Here is a 19,905-nt window from a genome sequence, read left to right on the forward strand (position 1 = left end):
TCTACATCTCAGCACTATAGAATTAGAGAAAGTTATGATACATTGTACGGTTAGCAAGTGTTTTGAAGGGTTGCCAAGAGAAAGCCTCTCGTCTAGAATGAACATTGCAGCACGGCTTAGTTTAAAAAAAAAAAAAAAGCACCACAAGATTTATCAAACAAGCTTCTTGGAAATATGAGACCAGAGTGGCTACAATGCACAGCACCACATTTGGCGGAAGCCAACCATGTTGAGCTTATGCTCTTGTTTCGCAGCCACGGGATCCAGGAAACTTGCAGTCATTTAGTCAACCACGTCTCGTGTTTACCAACATGTTTTAGAGTCATCTAACAGGGCAATGATTCCCCCCAAAAATCTGTAACCGAATGGCTGGGGGGGGGGGGGAAAACAAGTATGCTGTCACGATCCAGTCAAAGTCCTGACCTTAACCCGACTCAATTGCTGCATGTGCTTCATCGAACGCCTGAAAATTTCAAAGAAAAAGCAATGTTGCAATGTGTGGGACGACTGATTTATAAGGAAGGAGTACTTAGTTGTGCTCATTTTGGCTTTTTTGTTTACCAGTGTTTAGGAAACTGCAACATAGCCCATTGCGACAGTAGTAGTGGGTAAGTGACATGACCATGAAATATGCTGCAATGTTGGAGGGATCTATTTATGGGGAGAAGTCAGGAACATACCGCGCATGTCATAGGATGCTGGTGACGAATGGGATGCCGCATTACCTTTCTCTGTTTATGGCATGGTTCTACTGTGTGACTCTTGCACCAGTGACTGCAGAATCCTTTTTGGCAAATTCTTGCCTGATCTCACTTTACTTTTTACCCACTCGCTGAGTGGATAAGCCCAGCATGCTGCTCGTTCCAAAAATACAAACATTGCTATATACTGTTACAGTCTGCTTTTATTGGCTTCCACATAAGAAATCATTGGTATTATTCTACTGTGGCTCATAGAAATCTTTATGAAACCACACGCTTTCAAATCTTCTAAACCAGCACAGAGCTATGGAACCATGAAAAAAAAAAAAAGATACACTTTTAATATTTTGTTCTTTGTTCCAGAGGTTAAGTGTTCCATCGGCATGTGGCATGTGCTCTGAAAGTTAACTTGAAAATTATGCTGAATGTCATTAGTGTCTACTATTTGGAAAATCAAAGAAAAATACCATTTGCATAATCATTGGGAATGCAGTGTATATTGTGAGACTGGAACTTTTGCGTGTAAAGGGCTGGAAGTGGTTTTAGCAACAAGCATGCCAAACTAGCACTTTGTATACATTATCTATAAAATGTGCGAAACAGAAGCCGAACGTTTATTGAACCTACTTACTCGGTAAAAAGCTGTTGACAGGGGCAGCAGTGCAGCAGCCACAGTGTACTCCTCTGAGCTGGAACAGTCCTGCGGGTCAAACAACAGGGGACAAGTGAGAGCGGGGCAAGACGCAGCGGGTCACAGGTTATGCAGCTCTGTTACAGCTCCCAACACACACCAGGACCACTGGAAGAAAAACGGATGTTTCGGTCAAGGAAAAGTGAGAGATTGCGTTATCGCTGGGACGTGTTCCTCTCTTATATTGGAAGAAGCGTTCTAACTGTACATCAAGCATGCATGTGACACGTGAATGATCAACGTGATGAACACCAAGGGGTAAACTAGCCATATACTCGTTACATAAAGCCAGTTGTGTCCTGTTAAATGTCAGCGCCAAGTGCCAGCACAGTTTTTCTTTTGCCATTTCCATGTGCGCCCGCTTGTCCATCTGTCGAGGAAATTTGGAAGGTTTTACGAACCTTTTTAATTGCCATATTCCACCCATCCATCCATCCATCTATTTTCGGCCGCTTGAACGGGACTTGCCGTGGGAGCGGCAGCTTAAGCAGGAAAGCCCAGACGACGTCCCTTTCCCCAGCTACCTCGTCCAGCTTTTCCGGGGGGGTCCTGAGGCATTCCCAGGCCAGCCTGGAGACATAGTCGCTCCAGCGTGTCCTGGGTTATTCCCGGGGCATCCTCCCGGCGGGACCTGCCCAGAATACCTCACTAGTGAGGCGTCCAGGGGGCATCCTAACCAGATACCCGAGCTATCTCATCTGGTTTCTCTCGATACAGAGGAGCAGCAGGTCTACTCTGAGTTCCTCCCAGACGACCGAGCTTCTAATCCTATCTCTAAGTGAGTGCCCGAGCCCTGACACCCTGCGGAGGAAACTCATTTGAGTTGCTTGTATCCGGGATCTTGTTCTTTCGGTCGCAAACCCACAGCTACGCCTATAGGTGAGGGTAGGAATGGAGATCGACCGATAAATCGAGGCGCTTCACCTTTCGGCTCAGCTCGTTCTTCACCTTCACCACGACAAACCGGTGCATAGTCTGCAACACTGCTGATGCCGATCCGCATGTCGATCTTCCGTGCCGTTCTCCTCTCGCTCATGAAGAAGACCCCGAGATATTTGAACTCCTTCACTTGGGGCAGGATCTCCTCCTCGACCTGGAAAGGGCACTCCACCCTTTTCTGACTGAGGACCAAGGCCTCGGACTCAGAGGTGCTGATTTTCATCCTTACTGCTTCACACTCGGCTGCAAACCGCTCCAGAAAGAGCTGAAGATCGCAGCTTGAAACGGAATAACGTCCGCAAAAAGTGGAGAGGCAATACTGAGGTCACCAAATCTGACACCCTCAAATCCTCGGCTGCACTTATAAATTCTATCTATAAAAGTTATGAACAGAATCGATGACAAAGGCAGCCTATGCCGAGTCCGAACCTCACTGGAAACAAGTCCGACTTACTGTACCGCAGGCAATGCGGACCAAACTCTTGACAACGGTTCTACAGAGACCGATCAGCCCGTATTAAGAGGTCCGGTACACCATACTCCCGGAGCACTCGCCAAAAGACCAGCTCCGCCCCTCCCTTCACCTGCCTGTCCGAGAGATGCGGCCGGAAGTCCGATGACACGACCACAAAGTCGATCGTCGAACTGCGACTGAGGGTGTCCTGGTGCCAAGTGCACGCGTGGACAGCCTTATGATCATGTACCATATATCTATACTACACTATATTATTTCCACTGAATTTGTACTTGGTCAAATATGACATCATGCATACAAACAGTTTTTTTAATACACAATACATAATGGGTGCATCATACTTCATGAATATGTCATATGTCACTGTCAGTATTATACTTCCCTCTTGCACTAATTGTGTAAATACTGCTGTCACATAATTGGACCATATTTATTACTTTATTACCACAGGCACCTTAATCTTCTCTTTTTTTCTTCCTGCTTTGATTTTATTGACATTTCCTTCAATTCCTATTTCATCTACAAAGTGGCAAAAGACTAAGACTTTATGTTAGAAATATTAATACAAAATATTTGCCATCTTTTTCAAATTTGGAAAATGATTCATAGCCATGATTTTGAGGAAACACAATTCTACCTTACTAAAGGATCTGTCTAGCATTATATTTTACAGCATTCTCATCAATAAATTATTAAATAATGTGCCAGTCTCTTTACAGACTGTTGTGCAATTCTCAGCTAAAAGAAACCCATTTAACTAATAAATCCACTTTAACTCACAATTTGTCCCTGGAGTGAATCATTTTAGGATTTAACTGTACATAATGTTTCGTATAACTTAACATAATGCAGTGTTTGTGACACAAAAATGGCAACTAAATAGGAAACACTTTGGCAGGTACGTCAAAACTATTTTAGCTTAGGACAGGTCAAAGAGGTGGCGCTTAGCAGTGTTTCAAGAGAACACCATTAGGATGGGAAGGAGATTAAAAAGCATCAAGCAGGAGCCTCAGGGGCTCTAGAAACTGATGAGAACAGGAGAAAAGGATGTGAGTCGGACTCCAAAGGTACTCCATGGAACTCCAAAGGTACTCCCAGGAACTTGAAGGTGTCAACCGTCGAGACCTTCAAGTTCCTGGGAATTACAATCTCTCAGGACCTGAAGTGGGCGAACAACATCAACTCCGTCCTCAAAAAGACCCAGCAGAGGATGTACTTCCTGCGGCTTCTGAGAAAGCACGGCCTGCCACCGGAGCTGCTGAGACAGTTCTACACAGCGGTCATCGAATCGGTCCTGTGTTCTTCCATCACAGTCTGGTTTAGTACTGCTACAAAAAAGGACAAACTCCGACTGCAACGGACAATCAAAACTGCGGAAAGGATTGTCGGTACCCCCCTACCCACCATTGAGGACTCGCTCGCTGCCAGAACTAAGACAAGGGCGTGCAAAATCCTCTCGGACCGTCCGCACCCCGGTCACCGGCTCTTCCGGCTCCTTCCCTCAGGTAGGCGCTACCGATCGACGCAAACTAGAACTAGTAGACATTCCGACAGCTTCTTCCCTCTTGCGATCAACTTCTTAAACACCTAACCTATAATTCCATTACAACAAGCTGGCAATTTTTTGACTTGAGTTCGTTGTCACATTTCTGTGGGGGCAATTATGTATTACTCGTGCACTCACTGTAGTTGTCTCGCCACGCTGCACTATTTGCATATACTGGCCGCTCATGCCAGAGTAGCATCTGCTCCATTTGCACACTGATTGAGGAGTATCTGTAACATTTGCACAACCGACATTGTCCCAGATGATCGCACTACTCGTCACTTTAAACCGCATCCACTCCTTGAAGTCTCGGCGCCCTTTGCACAACGGTCATTGCGCCGGACTATTGCAATATTAGTCATTCGAACTGCTCTCAGTGCTAGAGGACTCTGCATCTTTTTGCACAATTGTTTTTTGTCAATGTCTTTATGTCCCCAAAGTGTTCTGTAAATTGACTGTTTGTTGTACTAGAGCGGCTCCAACTACCGGAGACAAATTCCTTGTGTGTTTTGGACATACTTGGCAAATAAAAATGATTCTGATTCTGATTCTGATTCACAGGGAATTGGTACTTATTGGTGCTAAGCTGTGTCGGGATAAGCTATTGGACTCAAGGAGAATATAGCCAGAGGAAACAAAAGTAATACCTTGACAAACAGCAGAACTGATTTTGACCTGGTGGCGTACCTAACTCTCACCCTCAACTGGACTTGTTAAAAAAAATAAAATAAATACTAATAATAAAAATAAACAAAAAAAATAATCAAAAAAGCTATTTCATGACACACCTCACTTCAAAGACATGAAGAATGTGCGTATACAGTCACACATTGCGAAATCAAAAGCTCACAGCATAGGGTGAAGAATGCGGCATTCTCTCATAGTGGTTTCTAATAGGGCCCCTGTTGCCACCATTGCTCAAGAGAAGAAGACTGAAAAAAAAAACAAGAATGTACAGAGGAGCGAAAATGCAAAACACAAGTGCCAAAGCTACACATGAAAGCCTGCCTCCCCCCCGCGTGGACGAAGCAACGCAGTGTCTGTTTTATTTTACTTGTCACTTGTGTTGAGCATTTGGGCTATTCCACCTTGGAGTGGAACCACCAGAGCATTGTTTACGGGCAGCCCGAACAATGCTGCAAGTCACTTGAGTTTACGATCGGAAATGCACAGGTGGTGAGTGAATAGCCAACAATCCAAAACAAAAGAAACGCGTCAATCCAGTGATGCATATACAGTAAACCACAAATTGTTACTCTTCAGATGATGAAATCATCACAAGATCAAGGAGAAATTAGAGGCTAGAAAATTATGTCCTGTAGGAGGTGGTAATGTCCGCAGTCTTCTATGAAGCGCAGTTTGCACAATAATAAATAATTGACTGGATTTACAATCCAGATGCATCAAAAAACATAACGGTTGACTCGTACGACCCCAAACGCCAGGTTCGGAAATGATAAGTATCGTAAAAAGTCTTTTTTGCATGCAACATCCATACATACAGAGCCAGTCTAAACATCTGTAGGATTCTAAAACACTACATGTCAAGTAAGCAATATCGGGTTAAGCCAACTTCCTTATCACCAACACACTCACAGTCACACTCTCTCCTAAGCAGACGGGATGCGTGGCGACAGCACAAAAGGGCTATATTCAACAAAGGGCCTGAGAATAGACACAAAGTAAAGTGAAAATTGAGTTTCCAATGACAAGAGGAAAATGAGTAAGCTATTGAGGGAAAGGCTACTATGGATCTACCACACACAGGGTGGGGAGTACCGTATTTCCACGACCGTAAGGCGCTCCTCAAAGTCTTACATTTTCTCCAAAATGGACGGGCGCCTTATAATGCGGCGCGCCTTGTGTGTGCTCCGAGTTCCAACATCTATAAATGTTGTTGTGTGATGAGCGCTCCGCTTGACATTTTGGAGCATTTACTGCCGACACGCTGCTTACACAGAGGAAAAGCGGACGTGGCTGAGGACAGGGGAGGGTGCGTGAAGGAGGACGCTAAGGCCACGCCCCCGCGCCGTGGTGTTTTTTTTTTTTTGAGACTGCGCCTTTTCTAACGGTGCGCTACGGTACATGCAAGTTTATTCGGGGTGTCAAGAAATACCAGACAACAACTCGTAATGTGTAACGTTTCTGTCTGCTACGACATCCCGCTAACTTCTTTTCCTCCCATTATTTACCGTATTTCTCACCGGTCGTTTCCTCCCACTTGACGCTGCAGGAACTCTTTAACGACACTGATGACTAACGCGGCTATTCAGCCTCAGACACACGTACACGATACAACGAGCACAAACAGGGAACTCAAGCATGTGATAGAAATGATGCAGGACGTAAACAAAGGGAAACTTCCTGAAACACTATCCAGAATGAATATGGAATGCACACGTAACTGACACTATTACGCACATAATAGCGCATAAACATTTCAGTTAATTGTGACAGGGTTTATCAAAAGGAAGAGAAGGCCAAATAGTTGACCTCTTAAGTGTATTGAGCGTTCTGAAACCTGATTTCAGCAAATGTTTGCCTGGCCACACTGGACATCCAATGGAATGAGCTGCACATGGGAAGGCAACCCAGTTCCAATTCCCAGTGACCATTACTACGTCGAGCGGTCCATCAAGCCTACCAAGGCAGACAGAGGCCACGTTCTCACAGCAAGAAACTAATGTATGTGCTAAATAATGTCAAAAGTAATGAAGTCACACACTGAAACGGTTTAAACCGTTATAGCGGTCTTCAGGCTGACCGTAAAGGCGGCGGAGGTACCATCTTGCTGGTACTTGCTCCAAGACAACAGTAAGATCAATTTTCTCTGAACAACATCTGTGGAGAACATGTGCCCGTCTTGCCCACTTCTCACTTCAGCACATCAAGCTCACCATCATCTGGGACACATGGCCTTGGCGGCACTGTGACCACACGAACCTCCCGCCGTAATCCTCTCTCCCACTCGCAATAAACTGCCATTCCGAATGTGCTTTTTAACTAAGATGAGGCCCTGGGCCATGAGAGAGCAGAGCACAGAGGACTAATAATCCTATCTGACAGGAAATGGTTGGGATGCCAGGATACATCCACAGCAGGCCTCGTTCCCCCACATGGCTCGTGTACTTCAGGGAGCTGGAGCACTGACCAGTGTGCGTGCACACACAACTAGATGTGCAATTAGCTCAAATGCGACAGTGGAGCTCGTTACTTTGCGTGATTCATGGCAGAAAGAAAGATAAGGACAATAACCTTTGTTTAAACAGGAAAAAATACTCTAAAACCTTTCTGGCCGCAACAACACATTCCTGAGAATGCATAATTTTTATTCATACATTACAGGCGTTGAAAAAAATGCTTCTTGGAAAAACGTAAGGCTGCAACAATTAATCGAATAACTTTAATAATGGGTTTACAAAAAACGGAAGTGAAATCTCTGCCTGGACGTTTTGAAGGAATTCATCAGAGACTAATGTCACTGCAGTCGCACCCATCACTCGGTGAAACATTAAATTGGCGTGATGGCACCGAGCCAAGAGGAAAGAGTCCGTAAAAGACAAAGAACATCAAAAGTTTGGGATCATTTCACACTTCTTAACATGGAAGATAAAGTGCAGCACTTATACCCTCGCCGACACAAGGTAACATATCAATGTTAGCTAAGTTAACATAGCCTACCATCACTCCTGGGAATGTATTGTAATGCCGCTGCGTGTGGTCAAGGATAGAAACTATCCCCAATGCACTTTCAGTTGCTTTACTGAACAAACGGTAAGAAAACACAAACATAAGCACGAGCTGCCAATGGCCACAGCCAACACAGTCACTCAACACGTACACGAGGTAACGGGTCAGCCAGTTAACAGCCAGCCAACTCTACACTCTCATTCGCTGGCACCCACATCACTCACCAGGCCAGGCCCTGCCTTCAAAAGCCATACACACTCAGTCACAGATACCATAGTAGAACACTTGTCACATGTACCTCACATGTATGTCATGTTTAATAATCTTTTTTTTTTATCCTTCAAACCTCCCGCCGTAATCCTCTCTTTTTTTTTTTTATCCTTCAAAAACCTTTTTGAAAACTGATTGTAACCACAAAACTGTTATTTGGCATTACGAGGGCACTGAAACGATGAATGTCATGATTGGCCTCCTAATGATGATGTCATTGTGAATCAATGTGTCACATACATGTGGATGCCAGAAATCTTAATGAGGCATCATGCTATCATTGTACAAAAGCAAGGAACATTTTTTACAGGACAGGTCACACTGATCCCTTAGTCGCACACTCACACACACACACACACACACGCACACACACACACACTACTAAAATGGCTCTCATATGTCAGGGTGTTGCAAGAAAGGGAGTGAAGACCGTCAATTTGCTATTTATATTCCTTTCTCAGCTCATCTCAAAGAAATCCATAAAAACTGAGCTCAGAACAGATGCCTGGTTTCAATGAAGGGAAAAACAAGACAGTCAAATCAGAATGTGTGTCACTAGTTTAACAACACACCAGGAGTCTGATTTCTACAAAAATCTTTATTATTGTACACTGTAACCAAATGATAGTAGAGTACAAAAGTCAGTCAGTAAATTAAGCGCAAGAGACTGCTTCTGCCAATCAATAGTTTTGTCATTCATGCCCTGAGCAGCTGCCAGCATTAATTGGCTTTGGACTAAAAAAAATGACTGGAATCTAAAGTCACTCCATAAAACCTGCACACTGGGGACCACCGATGATGATTAAGATCTGATTCAATGCAGTAGAAATGAAGAATTAGCAATAAAGACCTGGCTGCTTTAGCCGAGTGAAGCCTCAGGCTTGTTCAGGGCTGCACAAAAGACACGGCTTACTGACTTTGACACTTGTTTCAACCATGGGGGCACCAGGAAGAGACAAACAACCTGTCTGATAAACTGGACTCATTCTTACAACATGTTGTAAACAACTAGGGAATAGCGGAAAGCTCAAACCAGGAGGAAGGGTAACCATGGACAGTCGGTATTATGTCCAATTGTGCTTCCCTGACACTGCTTTTGCTTAAAAACGGAGCACATTCTAAGTATTTTCCTATTTTGATTTCCGTTCTGGACAGATCCACTACAATAAATCGTGGTTATTTTTTTTTTACCCCAAAATTATTTTACGTAAGAGGTTAGGGGGGGGGGGGGGAAATGGGTTAGTTTCAGTTTTCACTGCAAAAAGTACACAAAGAAGAAGAGGCTAATAATCATTCAGTCATTTGACAATGATGGAGAAGAGCAAAAGTGATCACAATTTCAGAAGAACAAAAGAATTTATTGCTTTTGATTGCTGACCTGCTGAGGTGACTGTCTTTTGAAAAGTGATGGAATGACAGGTTTTAGTTTGTGCAAAACCTTTTGTTCGTCTTTCTCGGATTGTGTGAAATACCTGCAGGGCACAATTCATCATCCGAACAATGTAGTCAAACTGTTGGTGGTCCAGTATGGCCCGATTTTGTTGGACATGAAGACTGAGCTCCTCAGTCAGACACTGGCGAGTTGCTTTGCCTTTAAGGGCCCGCAGAGCAGCAGGAAGAGTCTGCGTAGAGGGAGAAGGACAAAGACAGGGTTGCGGAAAACATCAACGAGACTAACTGATATCAGGAATAACAAAAGTAACTCGGGAAAGAAAAAACAAAATAATCTAATTTACCGACTATTACCATCTTATAATAGTCACTGTTGTCTGCAAGGTGGCTAATAGTCTAAAGGAATGGAATGCATCTGAATAAATCTGCAGTCTATAAATTGTGATTTATGCAATGTTTTTGTCATTTTATTTTGATGACCAGGACAAAATCCTACTGTACTTTGTTATACAGTCAGTGGTCGCTATAACAGTACAGTGTGGACATTCCCTAACCATGTGGAAAAGCAGGTTTTATAGGGTCATTGGCGGTTCAGAGAATACATGGTATGTATGCTGACATGTGCAGGGGAATGTATGCGTTGATTATCAAACGAATATATCAAGCCATTGGGATACAAAGCAAATTGGCTGTTGGCCAGCTTAAAAACACCCGATAATAGAAAGTGCTGTATTTTTGCCCCTGATGTCACGGTTTATACACAGAGCCCCAGAAAGGAAAACGTGTGCAAACCTACATTTTACATTCGTTTCTGAAACACTTCTGCACTACTGTATTTTAATGTCGGTCATGATGGTGCTACTTGAGAGGGACAAAACGTTTAAGAACCACAAATCTGGAAGGTGAAACTCAAAATATAAAATAAATGTCATGATGTAAACCAAATGATTATACACTGAACCTTTTCAGTCTCCAGGGTCTTGTTCTCGAAGATGAAGGATATGCAGCTCCTGACTACCTCAAGCCTGCGAGCACTGTTAAACACAGAGCCAACCTTTCCCATAATGGACACTGAAAAACATGTAAGAAATCACTCCAAATTTGTACAGTCAAAAAATTGCACATAAAGGGTGGGCTCTGATATCATCATCATAGTCATAGATGGCCATACCGACAGGAGGACCAGGAGGTACAACGCATTTCTTCTCAGGCCGCGTTAATGGAGGTGCGCTGGTGTGTTTGGCCACACCCTCCCGCAGAAGCTTCTCCACTTGATCGTCACATAACAAGGGGAAGGGTATCTGGTGCACCCGCAGGTGGGATCCCTCGGATGGTCGAGGCACCTTCTGGAATGCCATGTGGGGGTTTGGAATCTCCTAGCAAAAACACACGCGCAAGGAATACCAAAGTATTAAAACGGACTGACAAATGTATTAAAGTCAGATACAGTGGTACCTTGAGTTTAATTGGGTCCGTAACCGTGCTCCTAACTCAAAACACGCGCATCTTAAATCACTGAAACAAATGGAAATGCCATTAATGTGTTCCAGCCTTTGTAAAAAAAAAAAAAAACAACCAAAATTATGCTACATTTGTAATAAAGGAAAACAGCACTCAGAATGTTTTTTTCCCCCCCTGTAATATATTGTACTTTATAAAAACATACAGTAATGACATAGAAAGAAAAGAATGGAACAGTTTCTGTCCTATATTTTGCTTCAATTCGATAGACATTGTGCGGTTCCTCCTGCGTTGCACGCTTTGACCACCTAGGGACAGTGTAGTACAGACATATAGCTGTACATGTAATTTTAGCCGAGGTAATATTAGTCATTTTTCCACAGAGGATAAAGCGTACAGTGCTGTGAAAAAGTATTGGCCCCCTTCTCAAATGCTTCGATTTTTGCATAGTTTCCCCACTTTAATGTTTAAGACCATCGAAACAAATGTAAATATCAGAAAAATAGAACCCAAGCGAACTTCAAATGCGGTCACAAACTGATGTCTGAACGTTCTCCTTCAAGATTCTTTTAAAGAGCAGAATTCATCGTTCCATCAATCACAGCATGTTGTCCAGGTCCTGAAGGAGCAGCTCAGCCCAAGACCATCACACTACTACCACCAGCTTGTTTGAACGTTGGTATGATGTTGTTTTTCTGAAATGCTGTGCTACATTTACAAGACACCCACCTTCCAAAAAGCTCCACTTTCATCTCGTCAGTCCATGTAATATTCTCCCAAAGCTCATTCAGATGTTTTTTTGGCAGGATCTTTTGTGTTCTTTTTGGTCAGCAGTGGTTTTTGCCATGGAGGCCAATTTTTGCCCAGTCTCTTCCTTATTGTTCAGTCATGAACACTGGACCTTAACTGAGGCAAGGGAGGCCTGCAGTTCTTTACAAGTTGTCTTGAGTTCCTCCTGGCTGAGTCATTGCTGTTCTCTCGGGGTAATCTTTGCAGGCCGGCCACTCCTGTGAAGGTACACCACTGTTCCATGTTTTCTCCATGCGAGGATAACGGCTCTCCCTATGGTTCGCTGGAATCTTGAAGTTTTAGAGATGGCTTTTGTAACCCTTTCCAGACCGATAGATGTCAATGACTTTATTTCTCGACCGTTCTGGAATTTGCTTGGATCGTGTCGTTTTGTTGCAGCTTTTGTAGATCTTTTGTCCGACTTGATTTTGTCGGGACAGATTGTGTTTATTAATTAAATATTATTGTGTTTATTTTTATTATTGTTTTATTTTCATGATTGAACATGAAAGGAGGTGATCAGGCTTGGGTGTGAAAATTAACCCAAAATTGTGATTAGCCACAATCAATTCATGATTTAACAAGGGGGTAATTACTTTTTCACACAGGGCCAGGTAACTTTGAATACAATTTTCATTAATAAATGACATCACCATTTAAAAACAGCATTTTAAGTTCACTTGGGTTATATTTGTTTGATGTTCCTAAATATTAAAGTGGGGAAACTATGCAAAAATATAATTTAAGAAGGGATACTTTTTCATGGCACTGTATATGCCTGTGAGTACTGTGATATTATTTGTCTACATGTGTCGCTTGACCATGTTTATTCAAATATCCATTCCTTGAAGGTTTATCACACTGTGACACACAGATGCTATTTGTTAGCCCGTCTATAGCATTTTGCTTCTTTTTTTTTTTAGGATTAAGCTAAGTGGACTTTCCTAAGACAACGCTATGATGTGGTTGTTTGAAATACATCACTTCTAATTCTCTTTGTTTCATGATTACTTTGACAGCAACCTTCAACCGGCAGTGACAACCAACAGCTCGAAGCCTCTTTTTTGAAGAATAGTTCACAATCTGCCAGACTGCTACTTGCTGTTACGTGAGTTAAGCTCACTGCCACCATAGAGCGTTCGAGAACAAAATGTTTTTTCGCAAGTTCAAGCAAAAGAAAATCAGCCAAGCGACAGCTTGTATCTCAAAACTCGCACGTTGTGCCACTCGTATCTCAGGGGACCACTGTAAATCACACGGATGACGACATTTTGATTCAAATGTGGCCAATACTTAACTAATACGGAACTATTAGCCCCAGGTAGTAACAGAATCGAACAAAATGGGAAATACTTGATAATAATTACAACAACAAATTTGCCAGTCTCACGTTTCTGTATAGCTGCTCGGAGAGTTCTCTGATGCGCCTCTGAAGCTTCGTAGGGTTGAACTCTTCTTCCCTAAACTGCTCAATGTCTAAGGCCACCAGCTACGAACACAGAGAATAAAACAAAAAAATAGCAAATGCAAAATGTTCCAGAAGAACCCATTATTACAAGGACATCACGTCTGGTTAAAAAAAAAAAAAAAAAACAGCGAAACAAGTCAAACATGAGTGTATTGTATTTCTACAGCACATCACTTCAACATAAGCACGAGGGGGCCTCACCTCATCAAAGAGATCACAAGCTCGGTAAGGCGGACCACGCTCTGAGACAAAGCCAGCGAAGGCCATGCCATCCAAGACCTTGGTAAGGAAATCGTTCTCAACGAGGCCCCGCTGCCCGAGGAAGGCAGTCTGGAGAATGTCAGAAGGAAAACAGTTACATCATGTACATTGTTGTCCTGCTGACACGGCGGATATAAACCAGCGAGTTAGTATCATAATAAAAGGATATTTGCTCTATTCTGATCCTAACAGTGTCTGCTATGTTGTAATAAAGTATAAGGTCTTCTATCACTATAATAATAAATGTACCTGAGAAGGCATCATTATTTGTCTGTGGGTTCAATCAAGCATGCCCCACTTACGGATTCCAGGCAAATAAACTGAGCACAGAAATAACTGAATCCATGTGGGGTACTTTGAGGATGATGATGATGATGATATGCTCTGGGGTTACAATGGAAGCACCTCCGACCGACATAAACAAACAAAATATCTTGTCATCTGTAATACGTTTCATATGGCAAATTTTAGAAGAAAGAAAAAGCATTGTGAAACGATCGCATTTTAGGGACACATGCTAACTAACACGCTCTTTATCTGTTTACTGAGCATTCCTGGAAGATTACGAGAACACTGCTTTTTCCCAGAAGCATTTGCTAAAAATGTTTAATCAAGTGGTGACTAGCAGGAAAATGACATTTTAGAACATTTTGCATGGAAATTCGTACTTGTTAGCTTACCTTGTGAAAGTGAATAACAGGTTCGGAATGGATGCGAATGAGCTGCAGGCATGACCTGTAGCCCTGGAAGAGTTGTGCAAACAACCGGAGAAAGACGGCCCGCACTTCCTTGTCCTGACGCACGTGCGCACAACGCATCAAAAAGATATGAAGCAAAATCACTGCGATTATGAATTTATCAGCAGATTAAGATTACAGTCAGTGGATAAGAAGAGGCCTTTTGTCGAAAACAAGTGTCCTCCTCACACGGGAGTAAGACGTTATGATGTGAGAGCGATGCTGACTTACCAACAATTTGAGGTTGGAAGGCGCCGTGCGAGGCGGAGGGAACGCATTGTCCGCAATCTCCAGATCAGGATGCAATACCTAGAAGAGACAGATGGTGCGTATGACGAGTTTTCAGACAAGACAGCAAACTAAACAGTGTGCACAAAGATTTCATCGAGAGATGGACTCAGGTGGGTGTTGCCGCAAAGTTTTCGAACATTACAGTGACTACGTGTGGAGAGTCCCTTAGACTAAAAGAAAGTGAAAGTAAAGTTAAATGCTGAAATGTAGTTTGGCATTTAAGGTAAGGCAATTTGCTGTGATCGAAATGTTACGGAGATCAAAATGAATGAAAATGTAGCGGCGTGCACATGCTTACCAGTGACAAGGCCACCTGTGTTTGGCTGAGCAGAGGTTCAGGGAGTAGAGACAAGTGGATGCACTCTGGGATTTTTATTGTGCCTCCATCCAGGTCCGCGACGATGACATCCAACTGGCGACACATGAAATACTGACTTATCAGTATTGGTTTTATTGCATCCGGAGCGAAGGCCGCAAGGAACAACGTGGCACGCACAGGCAGCCAAATATAAACTCTAAATATCAACGTGAACAAGGTTGTCATCTTTGGGGAATTTTCGAAAAAAACATGGAACGAGCTCTTCAAACACCTCTAAAATCATCCATGACAAATACACCAATGGGGAAAAAAAAACCTGTTTATTACTAAATAGGGGTGTAACGATTCATTCGCTACATCGATTTATATTCTACAATCCAACATCATCAATCTGTGCAAGGCCCGTTGGCCGCCCAGACGACGCAAATCGATTTAAAAGGTAAATGATTGATTGTGTCGATACTAAGAAATAACACATTGGATTTAAGCACAACAAACTTTATACAGATGCATATGAGTATGGTTTTTTTTTTTTTAGCACCTTTAATGATAAAGACGTTCAACGTTACTCAATTACATTTGTGACATTGCAAAGGATTATGGGAGGATCAACCAGAGTTATTTCTTTTTTTTTTTTTTTTTCCCGGCGCTATTGAGTGGGCCGGTCTGAGAAGCCAACCACATCTCCCATGATCCCCTGCGCACTGCCGTGCAGGAAAGGAGCACAGAAGAGCGCAAAACTTCAAAGTAGTGAAACGTCCTGCTAAGCTTAAATTGTGCTCGTGAAACTGTAAAAATGGTATCGTCACATTTGAAAACCCAAATATAATTTACAGGTTGGGAGATTTCAGTCTGTACTCACCAGATCCTGGATTTCATTCTGAAACATGGAGTGCACTCCGATGATAAACGGCGTCGGGGAGCTCAGCACCTCCAGTAGGCGCGAAGGCAGGATAGGAATGTAGGGATAACTGCAGGTATAACATATACATACAAAAATACACATTGTATGTCAAGCAAGACCAGAAAAAGTAAAAATGAGGTGAAAAATAACTGAATGTGTGTCAGAAAGCACCTTCCCAGGAGGGAAATGTGTTTATTTGAAAGGCCTTTTCCAGAAGTCTCCAATGAGCAAAGTCATGAGAAACCGCACGGAGCACACAATGTGTCAAGATTTTGTCATAACATCATCACAATGACTGGACTGGGAAAATGGTCAAAATTAAACAGTTACACGACATACATCTGCACAACTTGCTAATAACCAGAAATAGTATTATGGCAGGGGTTGGCAGCTATGGGAGCTCGCACCCACTGGGGGTGGATCATTTGCAAATGGTTTTTTTAAGCTGGGGTGAGAGTACCTAGCTCTCCTGGGGTGTGGGATAACCATTGTGTTGTACGGCAATATTACTATTTATACAGTAATCACAATTTACAGAGGTGTATATCTGCATAAAACACGAACAAGAAGTACTGAGAAAAAGCAGCTGCATGCAATGCACAAATGTAATTTGTAATTTGGAACTGACGCAAATGGTACCAATTTGTGGTCAGCTTTTCCTGCTAAGAAAAGTTTCATCGATTTCAAACGATGAACGTGTCACGTTTAACCTGTCTCCGCTTGTGCTATACTTCAAATTCTTAAAAAGATAACAGGCATAATAATGGACAGATCAGGAACTATTTCTCCAGCCAGCCATGTTCACTAACCATGCTCAGGGTACAGTTTGAGATGTTGCCTATTCCAACTGACTTTGGGCAAGACTGCTGGAATTTATGCCCGCTGCATACCAAGCGACGCAGCCGAAAGCGACTGAACTGGACAATCCCCCCCCCCAAAAAATGTAAAAAAAATAAAAATACAGTCACTGACTCACACCCACAAATCGGGCGATCGAGCCCCGCGCACTGAATCAACTTGCAAGCAACGGCAAAACCGCGACACCCGGTGTTCTTATCGTGAAACATTTTCAGCACCACGTACACTCTTCTTTGTTTTTATCGAACCACATACAACATGTTGCACTTGTCAAGGAAGAATTGGTTGCCCTGGCCGCTGTGGCTGGAACAATACAAAGAGGAACGGGCGCGAAATAAAAGGAGTGTGAATATTTCTCAGGCTCCATTCATTGATTGCACTCGTGATTTGCTTTTCTTTTTATCCACAGGTACATATGAAATTATGAATATATTTAAGTAGTATTGTAAAACACAACGCAGTGTATGTACTTTATTCCTATTGCTCGGCAACGATAGTTCAGTCGGGTTGTGCCGTGACGTTAGGTGTGCGGCGGACCGAAATGTATGTTTCAGGACATATTGTTCCCAAAATAAAAGTAAAACAAATCAACGCTAATGGCCCTCAGTAAAACACTAAACACGTCATAACGTAATTCAATAGCACTGATTGCGGAAGTGAATAAACACAATGAACGAAATGTCAATGCACACAACTCACCTGTACTTGAGGGGAAACATGAGGGCTTCCAAAGCGCGACACGCTTCCCCAAGCCTCTGGTAACTGGTGGAGTGGAACAAAACTTTGTGCTCGGTCATAATCGCACAAAACAGGCTTACAACATTTTGAATACCTGGAACAAGGAAACAATAAAAGAAAACCAAGAAAGCACAATCATCATTGAGGTGTTCGTAGGAAGGAATGTGCAATGTAATGGCCACATTGTTCCGAGTCAGTTTTCTAACATCCTTTTGGGGATTTACAGCTTCAGGAACAGAAAAATAGGCGCGATTAAAGCCCTCAGATGTAAAAAAATATCAAAAATTCAACAAACAACACGGCTGGTGCCACGGACAGGTTTAAGACGAGCTATTTGGGTTACCCAGCAGGTGTACTAGGTTAATTGGACGATGGGTCGGATCAGAGGCAAATACTGAAGGACTGAATTAATGAAGGGCTTCTTCAAATATTTGTGATAGACTTAACTTTCTTTTTAAGAAATAAGTGAGAATGCAAACATTTCAAATAAAAAAACAGCTACCATAATACAGTACTGTACTAAGAGATACCATTCTGCTAGTTGTATCAACTATTCAAAGCCCTCTAAAAAGCGGCCTCGTGATGACATTAGTATTAACCTTTGGTCAACAAACGGAAATGAAAAACACTCATACATTATAAGTGACATTTCAAATCCCAGCACGACAATCAGGAAGAATTCCAAGTTTACAGTTCCTGTTATTGTTTCCTATCAAGTATCTGACAGATCAATTCATCACGTGTGGGGGATGACAAAACAGAGAGGAACACGAGCAGACACGTCTGCTCTACTGGGGGCGCTGGGTCTGGCTGTTTGGCTCAAAACTGTTCGACAGGATCTGAGAAAACCTTTCATGTTCAACATCAGCCAACTGATCCTTCTGGGTGGATGTCTCATCCATTAAAAAGCCCATACTGTAACAGTCTGTGAAGAAGTCGACAGCAACTCTACAGTACACGGACGAGACCCCAGCTCAATGTCAGAGCCAGGTGTTGACTCATCTTATGAAAACAGTGACACATTTCCGAGCCTTAAATAAAAAGACGGCAGCGGCCCCCGATAACAGCGGAGACAAAGGCAACAAACAAACAAACAGCAGCGCTCTCGATGGCCGGTTTTATCTGGCTCCCGGGGGGGTCAGGGGGGCTGCACTTCCTCTACAGGGCGACATGTTTAACACACATTCCTCTCCAATGACTTCGGTGACCTGTGAACACCGAGAGCCACCGCTCCACCGTACATATTTGATGCGATCCTTCCGAGGGCAGGAGGGCGGTCGAATTAGTTTGTTCTCTTTTGCAGATCAGATGCCAACAAATTAATGACAGCACCAGAGAGGAATCTAATAAACGATTAACACAACTCATATCGGACATGCTTTGAGGATAAGAATCAAAATCAAACACTGTGTGTGAGCAGCCAATCAAAGAGGGATTAGGGACTCCGGCGCAGTTATGAAGCGTCACTTATTGCTACAACAGCAGGCTGGCAGCAGATGAACATGGACATACTTGTACTTTGGTTCTTGCCTATTCAAAAGAATGACAGTAAATGTCAGGGGATGGAAGAACAGCAGCATCTTTTTATGACCATTTAGTAAAAGAGTAATGCATGAAATGAGTAGGGAAGGACGTGTTTGTACGGTTACTTGGGAAATTTGGGGCGGGGTTTGATCTAATTTAAGGAACCTGATTTGTGTGGTCTTGTATTACCACATTACATCCCACCAGTCATCCATTAATGGCTTGTTATACTTACACTGAACAAGAATTAAAAAAACAACAACATGGCAATTGCACACTCCCTTAAAACCCGCAACATCTGTGGCATTGTGCTATGTGATAAAAGTGCAGCTTTTGGAGTGGCCTTTTATTGTGGGCAGCCTAAGGCTGATTGATGTGCCACAACTGTGAGGTGACTGGCAAAGGAGAAGTGCTCACTCAGTAACACAGATTGACAGATTTGTGAACAGTGATTGAGAGAAATCTGCCTTTTATGGATGGAGAAAAAGTCTGAGATCTTTGAGTTCAGGTCAGGAAAAATAGGAGCAAAAACAAAAGGATGGCAGTTTCTCATTCAATAGCAAAAGAAACTCCAAACTTTTGACTGCTAGTGTAAATGTTGTTCAGCAAAACAAAGAGATTCAAATAAAACGGTCATCGTAAGGGAATCTGCAAACTGTCCTTTGAAAAATAGTGGAAGATACATTTTAACATCACTCAATTTATCAGTATACATTTGAGCAAAAGATAGCATATTCACAGAAAATATAGTGTTTTGTATTTTCTTGGCATGTCTGTGTTGTTGTGTCTTGGCAAAGTCACCATTCTTTTGGATTTTGTGGTTCACACAGATACAGTGACAGTTGTGCGCC

The 19,905-nt window shown here is 42.8% G+C and overlaps 1 protein-coding gene across 1 annotated transcript in view; it reads right to left on the reverse strand.

The window, feature by feature from the left end:
• sbf2 (SET binding factor 2) overlaps positions 1-19,905 on the reverse strand; it is a 119,255-nt gene that overhangs the window by 37,975 nt on the left and 61,375 nt on the right. The window contains 11 exon segments of the mRNA XM_061670951.1: positions 1,333-1,401; positions 9,785-9,934; positions 10,666-10,775; positions 10,876-11,080; positions 13,345-13,443; positions 13,624-13,752; positions 14,364-14,477; positions 14,652-14,729; positions 15,010-15,123; positions 15,893-16,001; positions 17,492-17,624. Coding sequence (XP_061526935.1) covers positions 1,333-1,401; positions 9,785-9,934; positions 10,666-10,775; positions 10,876-11,080; positions 13,345-13,443; positions 13,624-13,752; positions 14,364-14,477; positions 14,652-14,729; positions 15,010-15,123; positions 15,893-16,001; positions 17,492-17,624 — 1,310 coding nt within the window.

Source organism: Phycodurus eques, chromosome 2 (genome assembly GCF_024500275.1).
Source record: "Phycodurus eques isolate BA_2022a chromosome 2, UOR_Pequ_1.1, whole genome shotgun sequence".
NCBI classification, from domain to species: Eukaryota; Metazoa; Chordata; class Actinopteri; order Syngnathiformes; family Syngnathidae; genus Phycodurus; species Phycodurus eques.